Source organism: Vanellus vanellus, assembly GCF_965231255.1.
Source record: "Vanellus vanellus genome assembly, chromosome: 2".
Classification (NCBI taxonomy): domain Eukaryota; kingdom Metazoa; phylum Chordata; class Aves; order Charadriiformes; family Charadriidae; genus Vanellus; species Vanellus vanellus.
The window spans coordinates 103,340,465-103,360,852 of NC_138906.1; the positions used below are offsets into that span (position 1 = coordinate 103,340,465).

Sequence of the window (20,388 nt, forward strand, 5' to 3'; positions counted from 1 at the left end):
AACAAAAAGATGCAGAACTTGTATTCCTCTTAGAAGGCAGAGAGTGGAAAGGAGAAGGGTTTTCACAGGTGACTTGATAGGAAATGAAAAGTTCTGGATGTGCAACAGAAAGAGTAACTGGTGTCAATTGTGATGATTTCTGTTCTAGGTGGGTATGGAGACATCCTCCTCTTGCGTTGCTGCCTGCGTCTTCTAGGATTGTGCTCTGTCCTTCTGACTAAGGAATTCATTACCCCTTTTGAAGCAGAAAGCCCTATACTGTCAGTTTGATGATAAAGCGTGCCAAATGATCTGATACTGCATGTGAAACCTGAAATGCTAACACTGACTCTGTGCTACCTTCGCTGAAATTATTCTCTCTTCTAAATGTTTTCCAGCTCTATAAACACAAATCTTGGTATTTGTTATTATTAATGCATTCTTGTTGGAGGAAATGAGATACAAATCAAGAGCTAAAATAGCTGGGCTCAAAGAAGGCATGAAGGCAATCCTATTACTTACTACAAGTGAGAAGCGTGAGCCAAGACATCTCTGATTCCAGTAATTAAAAGGATGTAATGCCTCCTGTGATGGGATGCCGACATCTTAAAAAATGCTGTTGAACTTTCAGCAGTCATCCATGCTGGTTCACATCAAAGTAATGTAGTGTAATTACTTCTGTGACCTGACTGAATTGTTCTCCTGGCTGATGCACTGAGGCAGGACGTCCTGTCGGGGCCCGAAGAGGGGACAGAGCGAGACCTAGAAGTCATCTCACAGCTACTTGAACAACCCCTGAGTTGGGGTTGTTCAGCCTGGAGAAGGCTCTGGGAAGACCTTATTGTGGTATTCCAGTACCTAAAGGGGGCCTACAGGAAAGATGGAGACAAACTTTTTATCAGGCAGCGTAGCGATAGGATGAGGGGTAATGGTTTTAAACTGAAAGAGGGTAGATTTAGATTAGATATTAGGAAGAAATTCTTTACTGTGCGGGTGGTGAGACACTGGAACAGGTTGCCCGGAGAAGTTATGGAGGCCCCATCCCTGGAGGTGTTCAAGGCCAGATTGGATGGGGCCTCAAGCAACCTGGTCTAGTGGGAGGTGTCCCTGCCCATGGCAGGGGGGTTGGAATTGGGTGATTTTTAAGGTCCCTTCCAACACAGACCATTCTGTGATTTTACCACAGAAACGGAACGCACCCCCTCACCAGAACAGCACTCGGGAGCGCACCGCGCACCCCCTCGGGGGAAAGAATACAAACCTTTGCACCGTTCTCCTGCAGCTGCAGGATCTTCCCCGACCTCCTTACCGAGAAGCCTCCGGTGCCGCTGCCGCTCCCCGCCGCCCCTGCAGGTGGCGCCGGCGCCCCGGTGACGGCGGAGCGGGCAGGAAGCGCTCTCCTTCGCGCGGCGGGGGGAGCTCGCTCGTTGCCGCCGCTCACGTGGGCGGCCGTTTCCGGGCAGGTCCTCGGGGGCGGAAGGGGGCTCGCGCTGCCGCGTGGTTGGTGAGTGGCCGGCGCGGCGCGGCGCGTGCGGGGCTCGGCGGCGGTGCCGCCGTTGCCGGCCGGGAGGAATAGGCGCCCGGCCCAGCCCAGCCCAGCCGGGCTCGGCCCGCGGGCGCTGCCGGCGGGCTGGCCCTTCCCCCGCGCGAACGGCCGCCTTTTGTGTGACCCACCCCCTTGCCGCACGCTCCTGCGCAGCGCGGCGGGAAAGCGTGAGCACCGCCGCGGGCGTGCCGGTCCCGGGAAACCGGCGGCTTCGGCTCCCCCGGCCGCGGGCGTCGTCCGCTGCCGCCGCCCCTGCTCCGCCTTCCCCCGGGGGTGCTGCGCCGCCGCTCGCCACGGCGGCTTTCCCTCAGCCGCTGCTTCCCGCCTCGCCTGCGGAGCCCCAGCTCTTTCCCGGGGCGGCTGCGGGGAGCCGAACTCGCGGCCTCCCCGCCGGGAGCCCCGGCGGCGGCGGGCGGGCACTAACGCGCTTTATTTAAACGCCTCGTAGAGCGAAGCGGAGCGGAGCGGCTCTTGGGGAAGAAGCCGAAAGATGTCCCGGGACGCTGAGGAAGGTTGTTTAACGGCCTAGACCTGCGGGAGGAGCCGCCGCCTCCGCCTCAGCAGCGCTTTGGCTTTGGTACGGCGTTGGCCGGGGTTGGGGGGGGCGGTGTTGGGGTGATTTAGGTTTTTGTGATGAGTGGGGTGGTCCAGCGCGGCAACCTCGGAGAGTTAATTGCGAGTAAGTACTGCCCTTCGGTGGGAGGGAACTCGCCCAGGTGGAAGCGTTTTTATCAGATGAGAGGAGTTGGGGCACGTACCTCGCCTGCTGGTTTCTCAGGATTTTCCTGATCGCTTAAGCTTGTGGGCGCAAGGGTAGCGAGATTTCCCTGAGGATACTGCCTCAAGAGCTGCCAGGGGCAAGTTGCAGGTGGAACAGGCGCTCCTTTGGGTTGCCCTCTTGTTTCCCGAAGCCTGATGCAAGGGGGGACGAGTGGCACTGGAAGTAGCTTCTGAGGAGTGATGCGTACGGCTTTCTGTTAAAGCAGGCTAATATTGATTTGAGGTTATTTTAATGTTTTGGATTGTAAAACTGTATTAGTGCAGAAACTGTTAGCTGCACTTAAGCTCGGTCCTGTTGGAGGAGGGCCAACTGGCAATATGTTTGAAGGCAAAAGGCAAACAGTTGTTTCGGCGAGAAGTTTCATCAAAATATTTACGTAACTTCATAACCTGTATACAGTTTTTCTTAATGTCTTATTATGTAGACACTGTGGTGTTTTCATGGCTTTGGTGGTGTAACCATTTTATCTCTGATTTAGCGTGGTACATATGAATTGGAAATTGATATGTTTAGATTTCCAATAAATTATGTCCAAAATACGCAGTGCGAAGTAAGCTCTGCTGCTTTGTTTTACTAGGAGAAAGTATATTTTATAAGCCTCCTCCTTTAAAAGAATTTAACTGACTTTGTTCAGGTGTGTGCCGACCTGTAATGTAAAGTTTTTAATGCTAATTGGAAGCTAAACATTTCATCTTGTAGTGCGAGTCTTCCTAAATATTTCTATTAAAGCAAGCTTTGTAAGTGGAAATAACGGTCATGTCAAAAGCTTCTAGCTATTTCTGTGTCTTGCAATTCAGTAGTGAAAATCTTCTTGTAATTCTTTCCTAAAAGATGCATATGGTAAAAATCAAAAGCTTATGAAACCATAGTTGTTATACTTGGACACTAAAGGATCTTTTCATTTTGGCATCAAACCCCTAGGGTTTTTAAAGCTTTTTCAGTTGATAGGTTGCTTATGCTAAATTTACACTTCAGTTAAATGGTTTTGTATATAGCTGGGTTAAGCTAGCATGTGAAAAGCAGAAATTAGGTTGTAGTCAAATGTTTTTATAATCAGTTAAATTGTTTTAATACGAATAGAAAATGACAATGGTAGTTAAAACATTCCTTAATGATTATCCTGATGTGTATATGAAATACTGTAATACAGCACAAATTTACAGGTTGAAGTCCATGGGGAAAACCAGCTGTAGAATTCTGTTTTCTACGGTGAATGATGATCATATCCACCATAAAAGAATCGTTGTTAGTATATTTTGTTTAGAAATTTCTGGGTTTAGTCAGCTGTATTGTAGGGTTTTTTCTTTTTTTATTTAATTTGGTCTTTAAAATTTGAATGATGTGTTTGCAACTTTTTTTGTATACTTCAGATATTAAGAATGTGCCAAACCTAGTTACTAAAATAGTAGTTTGAAAGAGAGAAGAAAGAAAAAGTTTATGTACCTGACAGCATAGACCTTTAAAGTTTGATATAAATAGTCTGTATAGTGAAATCTGGAAGTATGCAGATTTCCAGCTCTTTAAATTACCTGTTATCATTAGAAACTTCTGAGATGTTAAACCTCAACATGCTAATGGCTTTGTGCTTGTCTCCCCCTTCCCCCTTTTAAATTGTAATTTCTACAACCCCTTCTAGGAGTCATCAAACCGTGGATTTGTAGCTTTAATTAACAGAAATCTAGGCACAATTTGTATGTGATGCTGAGTGTTGTGACATGAGCTTCTGGAGTTTTGTTATGAATGAATTTAGAAGTATGGAGATAGAGGGAAGGAAGATAAAGGAATCTGTGGTGTAGTGCTTGGGAGGTTTTTGGTTGTTTTTTTATTTTTCTTAATCTGGTAGAATTAAGTACCGTTATCAGTACAGGTATATCAAAGGTCATTCAGAAACTGAAGAGTGGGTTTTAGTTTGTTTTGGTTATTGTACGTCTAGTATGTCTGTATGACTGACTTCTAAGTATAGCTATTCAGACCACCTTATTTCTTATGCCTTGTTAAATATGACTTAGTTTTTCAGTATGTTTTTACTTTATATGTGCCTGTTTAACCTTTTTTTTTTTTTTTCCTCGTTCTTTCTAGCTATCATTTTTAAATGCACAGACTGGACTTTTCAGTGTGTAGCGGAAGTTTTCTTAGATTCTTGTGTACCACTGTTATCAGTGAAGACCTGATTAAACCCATGTTTTTACCTGTGTGGAGTGTATGCTATTAACGATGAAGTTGGTAAATTGACTGGGATAGAGTTAATTTTCTTCATAGAAGCTTGTATGGGGCTATGCTTTGGATTTATGCTGGAAACAGTGTTGATAATTCAGGGATGTTTTGGGTGTTGCTGAGCTGTGCTTACAGAGTCAAGGCCTGTTCTGCTCCTCACAGTGTCCTACCAGTGAGCAGGCTGGGGGGACACAGCCGGGAAAGCTGACCCCAACTGACCAAAGGGATATTCCATACCGTATGATGTCATGCTCAGTATAGGGAAGAAGAAGGTAGGGGGTGATGTTTGGAGTTACTGTGTTTGTTGTCCTAGTTATGCATGATGGAGCCCTGCCTTCCTGGAGGTGGCTGAACACCTGCCTGCCCATGGGAAGCAGTGAATGAACTCATTGCTTTGCTTTGCTTTGCTTGGGAGCACGTCTTTTGCTTTACGTATTAAACTGCCCACGACTCTCAACCCATGACTTTTTTCTCACTTTTGTTCTTCCGATTCTCTCTCATGTCCCACTGGGGGCAAATGAGTGAGCGGCTGTGTGGTGCTTAGTTCTCGGCTGTGATTAAACCTCAACAGTCTGGGTTTTTTTTTGAGCTAAAGACAGTTTAATAGAACAGTAGTGAAAGAGAAAATAATGGTAAAAGAATATACAAAGTGATGCAGTGCAGTTGCTTACCACCAGATGATCGACTGCCCAGCCTGTCCTGAGCAGCAATTGCAGATTCCCGCCCCTGGCCGGCCCGCATTTATATACTGAGCGTGAAGTTTATGGTATGGAATGTTCCTTTGACCAGCTTGTCCTGTCTATGTTCCCTCTCAGCTTCTATGGGAAGCTGAAAAAGTCCTTGACTTAATGTAAGTATTACTTAGCAACAACTAAACCAATATGTGTTATCAACATTATTCTCATACAAAATGCAAAGCACAGCAGCTGCTAGGAAGAAAATTAACTATCCCAGCTGAAACCAGGATGGTATGCACCCCTGGGGTAGTCGATTCAAAGTGTGCTGGATGCCCCTCCAAGTGAAAGCAAACTAGCCTCTACCCCAGCCAAAATCAGCATAGTAAACAATGTGCAAATTAAATGAAACAGTTCACTGAGCTCCTCTGGCTTGTCAAGAGTCAACTATGTAAAAAGTGGCTTTATTGGCAGGAACCTTTTAAAACAAAACAAACCCAACAACTTATTCTAATAAAGCAGTGGAAGATGCAGCTACTTAAGTGATCTTTTTCAGTAGTTTTCAGAGCAAAGACAACCAAACCTGCTCTGGCAGAGGGGTTGGACTAGATGATCTCCAGAGGTCCCTTCCAACCCTATGATTCTATGAAAGGACCAGGAGAATGGAAAGGACCAGCAGAACATTTTCTGGACACCAGAACAACAGCTGTACTGGATCAGTCTGCATGTCTGTTTAGCCTAGCATCTTGTCTTAGGAGTGGGCACTAGAAGAAAGTATGAAAACAGTAGCCTTCATTAGGAAGCTGCTGCTCTTTGGTAGAAAAAAATATTTGTTTGTAGTGTATTTAATAAAAATAAAATGCTGAATATCTTTTTGCAGAGAATCAGAATGACTAAAAAAAGGAAACATCAAGAAGATTTCCAGAAAGTGAAATTAAAAGTTGGGAAGAAAAAGCCTAAACTAGAGAATGCAACTGATACTACCTTCAAAACAAAGGCCATACAAATACCTGAGCAGCTTAAAGAAGATGGAGTGCTTCCTACGCAAAATAGAAAACTTAACATAAAGGTATACTGTGACATTACATTCTGAAATAACAGAATCTAGGTTTACTATGTTTACTAGAGTTTAGGAAAAAAGATTTATTTAAAAAAAACCCAGCCAACTTAAAAAAACCCAGCAGAGTATTTGAATACAGCTTCTTTGTCCTTGACAATAAGCTGACCCATGAATTTAATGATTCAAATTGCTGGCCTAGCGTATAACTGAAGGGACAGGTTTTCAGCAGTGCAAAAATTAAAGTTGCACACTGATTTAATTATCTAGTATTAACATTCAGTTTTTGAAAATTTTGGGTCATAACTAGTCAAAAGAAGACTTCCTGAGATGATTTTTTTTAAAAAATCTTGTATTTCTTTGGGTGGTAGTTCTGCTTTCCTTCCTTTGCATTGTCTTTTACCTCTTGCAGCTCTCTGCTTAAACTGGAGAGAGCTGTCGAGACTGAAATTTCATAGCTCTACTTTTGAGAATAAGTGTGAGAGGACTTATTTTTGGTCATCCGTCTGTTAAATCAGTGGAGTTGTGCATAAACTTACAAATGAGGAGTATCTAGTTACCCGAAGGACATGTCATGGTATCTTTTTTTTTTTTTTTGTCATGGAATTTTGGCAATTTGTTCATTGTTGTGCTTTAAACTAATATTATATTTGTTCTGAACATTTGTTGTTGTGAACAGCAGTGCATCATAAGAATAGATGCTGTATTTTTGAGTGTTTAAGAAAAATGTGCTGGAAATAAGTGAGGAAGTTTAAAGAGCTTAAAGTAATAATGATGGCAAGTATGTATGTTTCTTTCCTTGTAGGATCTGCTTTCACAGATGCATCACTATAGTCCTGGGGTTAAGCATAATGCGCTTCTTGGGCTCAAAGATCTTCTGTCTCAGTATCCATTTGTAATTGATGCGCACCTTTCAAATATAATAAGTGAGGTGGCAGCTGTGTTTACAGACAAAGATTCTGGTGTCAGAGGAGCAGCTGTTCACCTGCTGCAATTCTTGGCTTCAAAAATAAGAGCGGAACAGATTGCTCCATTTTTCCCTTTGGTAAGTGCCCATCTCTCCAGTGCCATGACTCATATTAGTGAGGGGATTCAGGAAGATTCATTGAAAGTCTTGGACGTTTTATTGGAAGCGTACCCAGCTCTTCTCACAGACCGCAGCATTATATTGTTGAAGAATTTTGTAGAGCTTATTTCTCACCAGCAACTGTCAAAAAGACTGAAAAGCAGAGAGAAACTTTCCTGGATGCTCTCTGTTAACCCAAATCGCAGAGTAACTTCTCAGCAGTGGAGGTTGAATGTACTTACCAGGCTCAAGAAGTTTCTCCAAGCAGTGGTAGATGGATCCAGTGAAATAGAGGATGAAGGGCTTCAAGAACAAAAGGATAGCCCTCATTCTGTGAGGAACCCAATATGTATAAGTTGGAAGGTCCATGCAAATAATCAGCAGCATATACAACTGTTTGAAAATGGTGGCTTACGACCAAAGATCAACTCATCATTTAGACTGAGGTGAGAAAACGTTAACTAAGTTGGGAATTAATGTCAGCTGTATGGTCACAGTGTTGAAACTGTAGTTTGTTGCCGTTGAAGACAACAATTAAATTTTTAATGTGGGGTTGTCCCTTAAAAATATTATAGGGCATTTAGTGTAATGTGAAACTTCCTGTTATCAAATAAAAGCTCTATTTTATATTATTCATAATAATTCTGGAAGACCATCTCTAGCATATTTTTTTTGAATGTGAACTGGTGACTACAGGTTGTTGCAGGTTATTAAATAGACCTGGGGGCAAGCAAGCAAATTTCTTTACATTGAACATAAAGCTGGTTTCTTATACCGTGATAATGAATTTTACTGAAAGTTTGTGCTTTTACCTTCAAAAGTCTATCATAAGTTTAGGAGTCTATTTTTTTTGAACATAGATCCTTTTAAAAAGGGCAGAATGATAAGATGTGTCTAGCTGTATGAAGTTCTGCTGAGTTTCCAATTCTAGATATTTTCAATCAATTCACTGGTTTATATCATCACTATGGATTAAAGACATCTCGTCTGAGACATGCTGATGAATATGGAAGAGAGTGTAGTGTGCTTAGTCACAGAAAGGTTTGTGTGTTTTTTTACTAGTACTCTAAATAGATGTGAGTTGAGGTTAAGGGAGAAATAACTAACCATCTTTATTTCTCTTTCTCCTTTTTGATTCACCCATCCAAACTAGAGGGGAACCTCCCACCCCACTTTATGGTGCCTTTTAAACATTGACATCCTCATGGATATGCATTACTATAGATGTTACATACCTGCTGATAGGAGACCTGGAATGACAACTTGAAAAATGGAAACTGTTTAGCCATTACGTAGCACTTCTAATCCATAGATATTAAGGTGGTTTGAAGAGAAACCACAATCCTTGTTTTACTGCTGGGGGAGACTGAATAAAGGGTGTAAAGCAGTTATACCAAATTAATCTAGGAGGTCAGTAGCAGAAAAGGGTATAAACCCCACCACTTAATCCATTGCTATGTCCGTCTCGTATCTGTGAATGAACAAAGTGTGGAAGAAGTGTTCTCTATTGGCCTGAATTAGCAGGTGTGTTTTATCTCCGTGGTGGAGACACAAAAATGACCATTCCATTCCTGCTCTCCTAGGCCTCCTTTTGGTAGATAGCATATTAGTTGAGGTATAGGAAATTCACATAAAGCTAAGTAAAATCTGCAGCTTATTCTCATAAAAGTGGTTGTTAACATAGCGTAAGAGTTCAGTCATGACCAACAATATCTGCTGCAGGTAAAACTTTAGTTGGGAACTAGATCAGTGAAGCCTACTTGAGGCAAGGGGAAGGATTCAGTGCTGAGCACAAAACAGTCCTATGGACTTCATCTCTGCAGTCAGGAGCATACAATCGTGGATGACCATATATCAGAGGATTCTGGTATTGTGCCCTGAGTAATATGCAGTATGTGATATACCATGCCCTGTAATAGCTGAAGATGCATTGTATCCAAGGTCTAGGAAAATAAACTTTACATCTGGTGTCACCTGAATTGGATTCCGCCCTTCTGAGGAGCTAGATTTTGGTGAAACATCGTGATCCACTTGTGGTTATAAATACTTTCAAAAAGGCGTTTGCAAGCATGAGGAAGGAGCCAGAAGAATAGAAGGAAACACTGCTAGAATCCAAGGCGAGATTGGCAAAGCGAGCTGATGGCAGCAGAACAGAAGAATCGAAAGAGAAGGGGCATCTGCAGAAGGTACTAAAATGTTCTCATTTTTATTGCATTTGTGCATATTCTTGGTATATTTGTTTTGCACAAAGGGCCAGTACAGCTTGTTTTAGTGGGTATCCGCAGAACTCTAAAAGTGGAAGTTACTGCGGTGGCTTTTGTATTTGCCACTAAAATCTTTTCTAGTAATCTGAAGATGTTTAATTCTGTCTCTTCCAATCCCAACTGTGGCCTTTTACAGGCATTCCCAGGCCTCCGCTGGGGCCATAACTGCAAGGACAAATTGCTTCTCGTAAGAGGTGCAAAACGTTTAATGCTCCTTTGAGTACTTCCAAAATCTCAAACAGTGTGTGTGTGTTTGTTTAAAGAAATCAGTGCACAAATATTCAAGTCCTGACAGTAGATAATGAGTTGACCAAACCATAAGTAACTAATTGCGATGCGTATGTATTGATGGACTCATCACTAATACTGCAAGTAAGTTTCAACTTTGTTCTTCAAAAAGTAGGCTTCCAAGCACCTCTAATAGTACGCTAAATTTTTAAAGTTCCTGTATCTTTTTAATCTTGCAAGTTCATCAGGTAGGGATGGCACCTCATTGACAACCTAATGATTACAGAAAGGGATTTTCAGAATCAGTTTGCAGTATTAATGTTTAGTAAAAAGTGTAGATTCTGAGTTTGGAATGCTGGATGGTTCAATAGTGCAGATCTTAAGACTTTATTGTTGTGTGTTAGGTCTTCCTACTGTGTGTGAATTAAAGATTACAGTGAATTAGGAGATTATTAGAATATATCCTCTGCCTTATGTGCTGACTGTGCTGCTTTTTGCATCAAACTCATTTCAGGTGTGGAAAAATGGAAAGCCTTCACAGCTTAAACGTGGTGATACCAAGGCGTGTGATCATTCTTTGAACAGGAAGTGGTGCTGAAGAGAAATGGTAGAGCTTCTGTTTCTGCTGAGAAAGGACAAAATGAAGCTGCAGAGAAAAGCAAAGACGACTTGAGAAACCAAAATGGAAGACAAAGCATAGTGAACAAATATGTATATCGAGTGACCTGTGCATAAGATAGAAATGGAAAATACAGTTCACTTGCTCTGCTGAGAGTTTCTTTGCTGTAATTGGCAGTGAACACAAAAAAGGAGGACAGTAACCTGGCTTAGACTTTAAGCCATAAAAACTTCCAATGACTTTTCTCTTTTTAAGCATCAGAAAGTTGTTTCCATATTTTCTGTTTCTTTTACACTTCCTTGACTTCCCTTTGCTGAATTTCTGTTGTCTGCTTACTGTCAAATGGCAGATACAGTACACAGTTTTCTTTTGTTTGTTCCTGCTTTATAAAAATATTGGCATTTTAAAGAAAAATTATTTTAAGGGGTACACAAATATCTTGCAGCTCCTCTTAGTAGTATTTCATGCCAATACGAAGGTAATATGCTTTGTAGTGTTTCTGAGAGCTGCCTTACCATTAAAGAATAGTGATAACAGATATATGACAGAGATTAACACTTTAATTGACATCAAACCCCCTCAGTTCAGTAAATACAGTGAAGCTGTATTGCTAAGGGTATCACACTAATCAAATGTGTACTGGACAGATTACAATAATACTTTGTCATCATCTGTTACTGGCAACTGGATTTTATTTACCCTTTTTGTTGTTAACCCTGGATATTTGGAGGACTCTTATCGTGAGAGGTGGGGGCTTTTGCAGAAGTACATGAAAGCTATCCTAAGTATGCTTGCCCAAATGCTTTCATCAGCTGGGTGGAGTATCCCTTTTGGCATGGATTCCTCCTTCTTTTTCCATCCCTTGTTTCAGAAAAGTACGGAAATGGTTGGAGGGGGTTGTGTTATACTTTTGTAGGAATCTTCAGGTGTGTGTTGCCAGCTTCTCAGGTTTCATTCACTGTTTGTTTAACAGGGAAATTTTTTTGTGTTACAGAAATAGATTGCTCAAATTCCAGAGCTCTGCTGTAATATCAGGTGTTATTTTCAGAGAAACAATTAAAGACTACTGCTTCAGAACTATTTCAGCCAATTACTGATATTTCAGAATCTCAGCTGAATGCATAGTCGTGTCATGGCATGGCATTTACAGGACAACCTAGCTTTTTCAGTGAGGTTATGGTCTTGGTATCAGCCAGCTTGTCCAGTGAAGCTTTAGAATGTATTGTGGTTATAACTGGAAGATGGGATTTGTCTACTGTGTCTTTAGATGACTGAGGGTTAAATGTCTGAGTTGGATCCATTTGCCCTAAACTTTCTTTATGGTCTGAAAGAAACTGGTGTCGTTAATGTGGTGTCTGTGGCATAGAAGGGGGACATAGAATAACAAAAAAGGGACAAATAAATCAAATTAAATTGACCGCATACATTGATTGCTGCAGTTAGTACTAAGCTTTATAAAATTTTAAGATGTCTGATAGTTGTAGTAAGTACTAAAGATAAAGCTAACACTTTTTTTCTGATGACCAGTTCTGTTTCCTCTTGTCCATTTTATTTTGTGCTGGAGATCTAAATTCTGTTTCACATCTTGCCCTCATTGAAAAAAAGCCTGCGTTTGTCTCGCGCTTTCTTTTTATTCCTTTGCAGATGTTTTCTGCCTGCTCCTTTTACGGTTTGTTAATACCTGGGTTTGTTTTGGTTTAGTAATTTTCTTGAGATACCGATTTCAACCAGAGAGAAATGACAGAGTAAAATTGTGCATATTGTACACGATTGCAACAGCATGAGAAGTCTAGCTTCATAGAAAGATAGAACTAATTCGATAATTTGGAAATGAGAGGATGACCAGGAAAAACTGTTTTACCTCTTTAATCAAATATGGAATTAAAATATTTCTAAACAGAACTTCCCTACCTATCTGTGGAAAGTAAGCGAATAGTTTTTCAGATCCTATTTTGGGTATATATGTGAAGAAGAATCATTTGGAGAACGTCACTGAAATAGAAGTTTAACAGAAGGTTCAGTGTAAAATTTTATGTACATTAGGAAGTTAGAATTATGATGGGAATTCCCTGTTGTGAGTTGGAAAACAAAATCAAGGAAAACAATGTCAGAAATCATCAGTTGAAATTATTGTTGCCTTTTTTTTTTTTTTAAGGGCTCTTGTTATTTGTTATTTGGAAACCCTTTCAGAAGCTTCTGTATTGCTTAAAATCAGCAGTAATTATTCAGGGGTTTCTTTCTTTAAAGAACCTTCTTTTTAAAATGGATACAAATTGCCTGAATTCATCCAGGATCAGGATTTGGTTATTTGTGCTGATAATCCCTTTTGAAACACAAAGTGTGTTGGATGGGGGGGGGGACACGACCAAAAAGTCCTTGGTTGTTTTTTTTTTTTTTTGCTTTATGGGAGATGTTATTTTAATTTAAACTGTATCTCTTCATTTTTTGATAATTTTTGTTTATCTTCATTATCAGATCATTTTAATAATTTTCTAGCCAGTTGCTCTCCAGAGGAGTATAGTTAAACATCAGGTGGGAATCAAAATTACGATTTTGCAGAACAATTATTTTTTTTCCCTATTAATATGAACAACCATTATGTTTATTATACCTGGAGATGGTTACTAACTGTAATAAACCTCATGCATTTGACAATACTTTGTAGTCAGTTTCATTATTTTGCTTCAAGGAGCTTAAAACTTAAAGCTTTTTTTATTTTGTTGTGCCGAGTACAGTGAATTCTTATCTGTTGGTTGAAGGTGATATGATAATGCATATCATATATCTCCACTTTGTAGACTTTCCATATAACAATGGGGAAAGAAATACTGAAATCTTAAGAAGTTGTTACAAACCCACACAAACTTGCAGGGAGACTCGGGAGCAGGTTTGTTGTAGATGGTTTGAACTCCCTTTTGTCCTTACTGAAATGCCTAGCAAGAAAGCAAGCAAACATGTAATGTATTTAAAAAGTGATTTTTTCCTGTTATTCAGAAAGCAGGAAAGTGGTATTTCTCTAATCTGTTTTTAAAGGTGTGATCTTTATCTTTTTTCTTTTTTTTTTTTTTTTTTTTTGCTTTTGTTGTTTAGGTCTCTGGCAAGTGTAATGGACAGTGCAGAAAAAGGCCTGTCCTCGGCTGAAAACTTAAAAGGTTTTATTGAGATAATAATTCCATTACTGATTGAGTGCTGGATTGAAGCATCTCCTGCACAATCAGCTCCCATTCTTGGAAACCTTTTGGAATCAGAATCTCAGCAGCTTATGCAGCAAGTGCTTAGTATAATACATTTATTGTGGAAACTCACAAAGCGCCATGATGAAACATACAAAATGGTAAGGGAGAAGTGATCCGTGGCATAACAATGACAGTTCATTTTGTTTTGATCGGAAACTAGTGATTTGGTGATTGGAAGTAGTGGAAATATTTTATTAAGAGAGAAAAAGCCTTGGGTTTAAGTAGAATTTGAGTTTGGATTTTGTCGAGTCTCTGACTCTGGTAAAGAATCTGTTGAACTGAGCCGTGAGTTCACCAGTAGTCTACAGGAATCCTTGACAGTCTGCAGCACAAAAACTTTTGAAACCGAAAGTGGTTTTGGAAAAGAGTATTTTGCCTCCTGGAGAACCTCTAGAGTATAAGTTTGAACAAAGTGTAGAATGGAATTGTTTGTTCCTTGGTTTTGTGTGTTGAAAAATTTTAGAGAGGTGTGGGGGTGGAAATTAACAAACCCTAAACCTTTGGGAAGGTAGGGATAACGGTGGTGTGAGATCCTGTAGTTGCTTGGTACAACCTACGTTATTGTGTCATGATTGGTAGTATCACAAGACATTATGGCATGATTGGTGGTAGTACCACAAGACATCGAATCAAAACCTCAATAAGACTTTTAGAAAATATCCTTGAAGTTTTTTGGCCCTATTTATTTTGTCTGTCTTTTACTTTGGTAAGGGTATTGCTGGTTTTTGTAACTTATGCTGCTCTTCCAAAGATTTTGCAAACTGGAAAAAGAACACTCTTCTCTTTCCATTTTGGCTATTGAGAGTAGTTGGAAGGAATGTCTTGACTTGTTTTACCTGCGTATAGGACTGTAGGTCCATTTGTTGAACAAAAATCTAGATATAGAATAATTACCGGAAATCATTTGTGGATTCATTCCATTAGACCAGTTACCCGACATACACAGCCTGATGGTTGGATTCGGTGTGTCTGAACAAAACATGCTGTTCTCCTTTCAAGTTTTGTAGAAGGCCTCTTGGAAGCAGGCGGAAAGCAGGCTGTTGGCCAGGTAAATGCCTGTGGCAGCCTGCTGCCCCTAGTCTTTTTCTTTAGGGTACTGCAGAGCTGCTGCCCTTCGCCATAGGGAGCCTGCATTTCACTCGCATGAAAGGAATGCTCCTGTGTCAAGATGTGAGCCGTTTCAGGCGTGTGCAGTTGCATTATGACCTTAGGATGTTTGGGGGAAAAAAAAAATAAATCTGACGTCCATACAACTTTTTTTTTTGAGAATATAGTGTTTTAGATAAGATAAACTGTTTCTCTTATTTTTGCTTTATAGTCACCTTTATATATAAATACACTCAAACGGCTCAGTTTGAAAATGGAAGCTTTACTTATTTAATAGCCCTTGGACTTATGGGCTAAAGTGGTTGTTAGAGACACTGGAAAATCACTATGAGTATGCCTAGTGGAAACTGATGAATCTTTGAATAGTTTAATGGTCATTCTCTGTTCTTAATACTTGAATATCAAAAACATTATTTTGCCTGACCAATTTGATAGCAGTGCAGGCTTTTTATGTGATGAGTTCTGCTGGCCAGTTTGTGGAACGGTGGTTGTGAGTCTCTGTTAGCCCACAAAGTAAAATTATTTTTAAATTCTGAAAAAAATCCGTTTTGTGTAAGGATAGCCTTCCTACTGGAAAATGTTTTTTGTCAGCGAGCTTTGAACTACGAGTACATCGATGATAGGGCAAAATGAAAGCAATGTCAGAATATGTCTTAATGGAAAACTCAGGACAGTCACTGCAAGTAAATCAGTGTTCACTCTGATTTAAGTACCCTGATAAATTGATATAAAAGCACTTTCAACTCACATCTGTAACTCTCTTGGTTTAATATTGCATATACCCACATTAATATGTGCTGAGAAAATATACTGGTCCAGTTTGGATTAAATGGTGTCACTCAACCTTGACTTATAATTTTACTCCCATGTTTTGCGGACCTTCAGGTTCATGCACAGGATTTCAGGTTTACATCTGAAAGTAAATACATATGAAAACTTGCAAACAGAAGCTAAAGTTCCTGTTTTTCATTGATTCCAGTGATGGATTTTGGAAGATGATTGCATTGATGTATTTCAATTCCTACCATGTTTTCTGTCTATCGTCTGCTTTCCTTAACAGGAACTATGGCTTCGAATGAATTACCTTGTTGATTTCAAGCACTACTTCATGCGTCATTTTCCTTATTCTTTACAAGAAACAGTAAAGCACAAAAAGAAAGATTCGTGTAAAGGGTAAGAATAAAATCAGTATCATGCTACAGCTTTTAATTTCATAAGATAAGCGAGACAATGTGAGTCATATGGTTTATCCAGTATTAAGGTTTTAATGTTGGAAAAGAAACCTCTTTATTGCATATTCCTTGAAGATCTGTAGAGAAGTTTTTATAGGAAGGTAGCATTGCTTTGAATTGAGAATTTTTGGCTGTTCTTTGTAAAAGTATTGTATAGGAAGTCATCTAATTAGCCTCCAGTAGAAATTAAAATGTCTTAGAGAAATGAAAATATTTTATTGAATAGTTGATTGGGAATTTGCATATTGCTAAATGGTGATTTGTGTTAGTCTGACTGGTTTCATATTTCTGCATATTTTCTTCAGTTGACTGCTGAATTACATCAAAACATAGTTAAAACACTTTTTTCACCCACTTCTACTCTTCTATAGTTGTATTACAGGGCTGAATAAATACAGCTAGGAGGGGAGATGGGATACATTGTGCCTATGCCAATGGCAAAGCAGCACTGGAGCAGGACATGTGAAACACATTTTGAGGCTTCCTTCCTTCTCCAATTTGCAAAATGTTGCAAAAATCTATCACAGTACTACTGATAGCGCTTAGCGTCTACATATACGGTGCATGAAAAAGTTATTGGCATTTATGCCATGTATAAGCAATGTCCAAAGGCTGAGATTTATTTGCTCATATTGTAATGGTTGGCTCTGAACTGAAGTGTGACTGCACTAACATTAGTGCAGGTGAAAGTGCTTTTTGTTACTGTGTTTTCACAGCTCTACTTTGTGTTCTGAATGTAGTCATTCATATTGTGCAGCTTTCTGTAGATAAGTGCTGTGGCTTTGGTTTTCTTTGTTTTTTTGTTTGTTTTTTTTTTTTGATACTGCGAGTGGCTAATCAGCAAGTAGAGGAGTTCTAGCATTGTGTGTCAAGCCACAATAGCCTTGTTTCCTTTCTTGATATCCCTTAATTTTGTCTTTCAAACCTCTATAAGGCATCAGGGTGGTCATACAGAATATTGTGATGGTGAAAAATGTGATTCCGATTCCACATTGTCATTATCACATAATGACAAAACCCATGTGATTCCTCACAGAAGGAACACAGAAGAGACTGAAATTGAGGATTAATTTTTTTTAGCCTACCTTTACTGATTTCAGTCACCTAAAACTGCTGCCAGGCCAGAGTGAAAATGTCAAACAGGAGAAACCAGGCATAGAGGTATGATTTAGAGCTTTGGTTGTTGCTGGCACTATAAAGATAAGAAATAGACATTTTGATGGCAGAAGAAAAATTTTCAAGTACCCAAATATCAAATATGAAGACTTTTAAAATGGGTATTGGCTTTAAAACTTCAACACTTAGAAATTTTTTTCTACATAGTATAATTTCTACCAAAGTAACATATATTAAAAGGCACAAAATATTTTTTTTTATTTCTTGTCTTCTTTCCACTCTCCTCCATAGCAACAAGTATTGTATGACATCTTCAAACAGCGTAGACCATCTTTTACTGAACTTAACCTTGTGTGACATAATGGTTTCACTAGCAAGCACTGCAACGCTTCAGGTGGATTCTGGTTGGCTGGACATGATACGGAAATTTGTGACAGATACTCTTCAGGACGGCAGCAAGCTGAATAGCAAGCAGGTGAACAGATTGCTTGGTGTGACTTGGAGACTAATGCAAATACAGCAAAACAAAGGTAAGATATGAGTAGTTTCTGTAAAGCAAAATTATGCACTGATAAAGAGCTTGAGTTCTTCTAGCATTTTCAGGTCACTTCGTCTTATATCCTAAGTTGTTACATCATAATATATTTTGTCTGTAGAGGCAAATTGAATTTCATGGTCATATCCCTGTGCGTGGCATTGAAAACTGCTTGATTTTTAGGAATGCTGTTGTATTCATATTGTTGATATGCAAAGTATTAATATATTTGTGTATCAGTTTTCTGGTTTTTACTTCTTAAGATATTCTTATAAACGGGAAGGTGAGTTTTCTTCATTGCAAAAAAAATTACTAGGGTGTAGAGGTACGTGATACATTAATATGCCAATCCTTATTTAAAATTATTAACATAGCTGGTAGACTCCCTTGAGTCCTGTCAGATGACCATTCTAGTTCTGTGACAACATGAAATGCCAAGGTAGTTCTGATGGAAAATATTCTACAGCAGCTTCCAAGATGTTTGATTTTAATCCTTCCTTTTCCATGAAAAAACGTATTTCCAGTTGTGACTTGCAGGACCAGTACAGTATTTTGGTTTGGCCTTTTTATTTTTTTTTTTTTTTTTTTGCTTTTCAAGTACTACTTGGTTGTGTTTCAGATGAGATCTTGTTTGACATGTCTGTTAAGTGATTGATGTAGGACTTTCTTAAAAAAAGAATTTTTCAGTAAGTCTAAAGGTGACAAGAGTCTATTGTGTCTTAACAGTCTGGTAGAACTGAATTCCACAGCCACGAAGCCAAGTAGAGTTTATAGAAAATGCTTTGCCCTTAGCAGCAGGTTTTGTTGTTAGCGTTGTAAATTGAAAAGATGTCAAATAGCCCTTATGTATTTTGGCAGTTAGTTGTAGCTCCTTCCAAATCCATTTTAATTGGGAATCTGTCTATTCCTGTGTCCCTGATGACAAAGGTAATAAGTTATCATTCCTATCTGCACTCCAAATATAGCTTCCTGTTGAAGGCAAATAATAGTCCGTAGTCAGAGATGTGCCTGTCTCGCCAGCTGAGCTAAAGCAGAAGAGTTGCTACTCAGGAAAGTAGTTTCCAAACTATTGTTAGACTTAGAATCAGGTAGTTCATGCTTTTCCTTGTAATGAAACTGATTTTTTTCCTTTGTCTACCAAACTTTTACCGGATAGTAGATAATGGCTGGTGTTTTCCCCACCAAAGTGGCCATTTTAGTGCAATAATTTTCCTCAGGAATGCAGAAAATAAATAAGCTTAAAATTACATGACATTCCAAAAGATTAATATGTATTAATCTTGTCTGCTGATCCTGTAAAGGTCCAGGAATTTCACTGCAAATAGGAATTTTTTTGCCTTACAAATCTATATCTGTGGGGACAATTTATCTCATCCTTTCAAGATAATCCCTGTGCAATACTAAAAGCCTGACTAGATTTCAGATTAAAATTAATTTACTAGCTGTAGAGGAAATAGAGCCTTGACAAACTGGAGAAATGGGTTGACGGTTCAACAAGGGTAAGTGCAGGGTCCTGCACCTGGGGAGGAACAAACCCATACGACTGTACATGCTGGGGTCTGACCAGCTGGAAAGCAGCTTGACAGAAAAGGACCAGGAGGTCCTGGTGGATACCAAGTTAAATATGAGCCTGCAGTGGGCCCTTGCAGCAAAGAATGTCAGTGGTGTCCTGGGCTGCATTAGGAGGAGTGTTGACTAGCAGGTTGAGGGAGGTGATCCTTCCCCTCTGCTCAGCACTAGTGAGGCCACACCTGGAGTGCTTTGTCCAGTTTTGGGCTTCCCAGTACCAGGGAGACATGGGCATACTGGAGAGAGTTCAGCAAAGGGCCGTGAAGGTAGTGAATGCACTGGAGCATGTCTCCTACAAGGAAAGGCTGAGAGAGCTGGGACTGTTTGGCCTGGAGGAGACAAGGCTCAAGGGGCATCTCATTAATGTATGTAAATACCGGAAGGGAGACTGCAAAGAAGATGGAGCCAGGCTCTTTTCAGTGGTGTCCATTGACAAGACAAGAGGCAATGGGCGCAACCTGAAACACAGGAGATGCTATCTAAACATTAAGGAACACCCTTTTTCACTGTTGGAGTGACCAAGCACTGACACAGGTTACCCAAAGAGGTTGTGGAGTCTCCATCCTTGGAGATATTCAGAAGCTGTCTGGACATGGTCCTGGACACCCACATCTAGCTGATCCTGCTTCAGCCGGGGTGTTGGACCAGGTGACCTCCAGAGGTCCCTTCCCACCTCAGCCATTATGTGATTCTGTGGAAGAAAAAAAGCTTCCTTCCTTAATTTTTTTTTTTTGATGGTGCTCTTGAAATTCTGAACTGTATTGTGTCAGATGATACCACAAAAAATAGTACATAGCAAAAATACAACGCTTGCAACACTTAATTTTATTTAAAATCTATCTGACATTGAGATTAAGGGCCTGGAAGGGTATGTCTTCTTTAGAAGGCAATGCGAAAGAAAAAATGAGCCATTACAATCAAAATTTTTTTAGAACACAATGAAAATCAAGAGGAGAAATTTAGATAGAAGAAAAAAAAAGAGCTAATGAATGAGAAATTAAATAAGACCATAGTCGGCCTCCTGTGCATTATGCCACAAAAGGATGGTGGTATCTTTGCAGTTGTGTTTTTCAGGGTTGCCTAATTTGAGAAAGCAGGACTTTATTGGTACTCAGTTACGTTGCAACCTGTTCACTGTCTTGTCTTCATGAAGGTCTGAAGTTTT

General features: G+C 39.9%; 1 protein-coding gene across 1 annotated transcript in view; it reads left to right on the forward strand.

The window, feature by feature from the left end:
• The first annotated feature begins 6,079 nt into the window (after positions 1-6,079).
• The window catches only part of TEX10 (testis expressed 10), a 54,992-nt gene continuing 40,683 nt past the window's right edge, over positions 6,080-20,388 (forward strand). Inside the window, exons 1-5 of the mRNA XM_082499329.1 lie at positions 6,080-6,263; positions 7,057-7,763; positions 13,519-13,762; positions 15,832-15,944; positions 17,411-17,649. Of these exons, the coding sequence (XP_082355455.1) occupies positions 6,084-6,263; positions 7,057-7,763; positions 13,519-13,762; positions 15,832-15,944; positions 17,411-17,649 (1,483 nt within the window). The 5' untranslated portion in view covers positions 6,080-6,083. The remainder of the gene's footprint in view (positions 6,264-7,056; positions 7,764-13,518; positions 13,763-15,831; positions 15,945-17,410; positions 17,650-20,388) is intronic.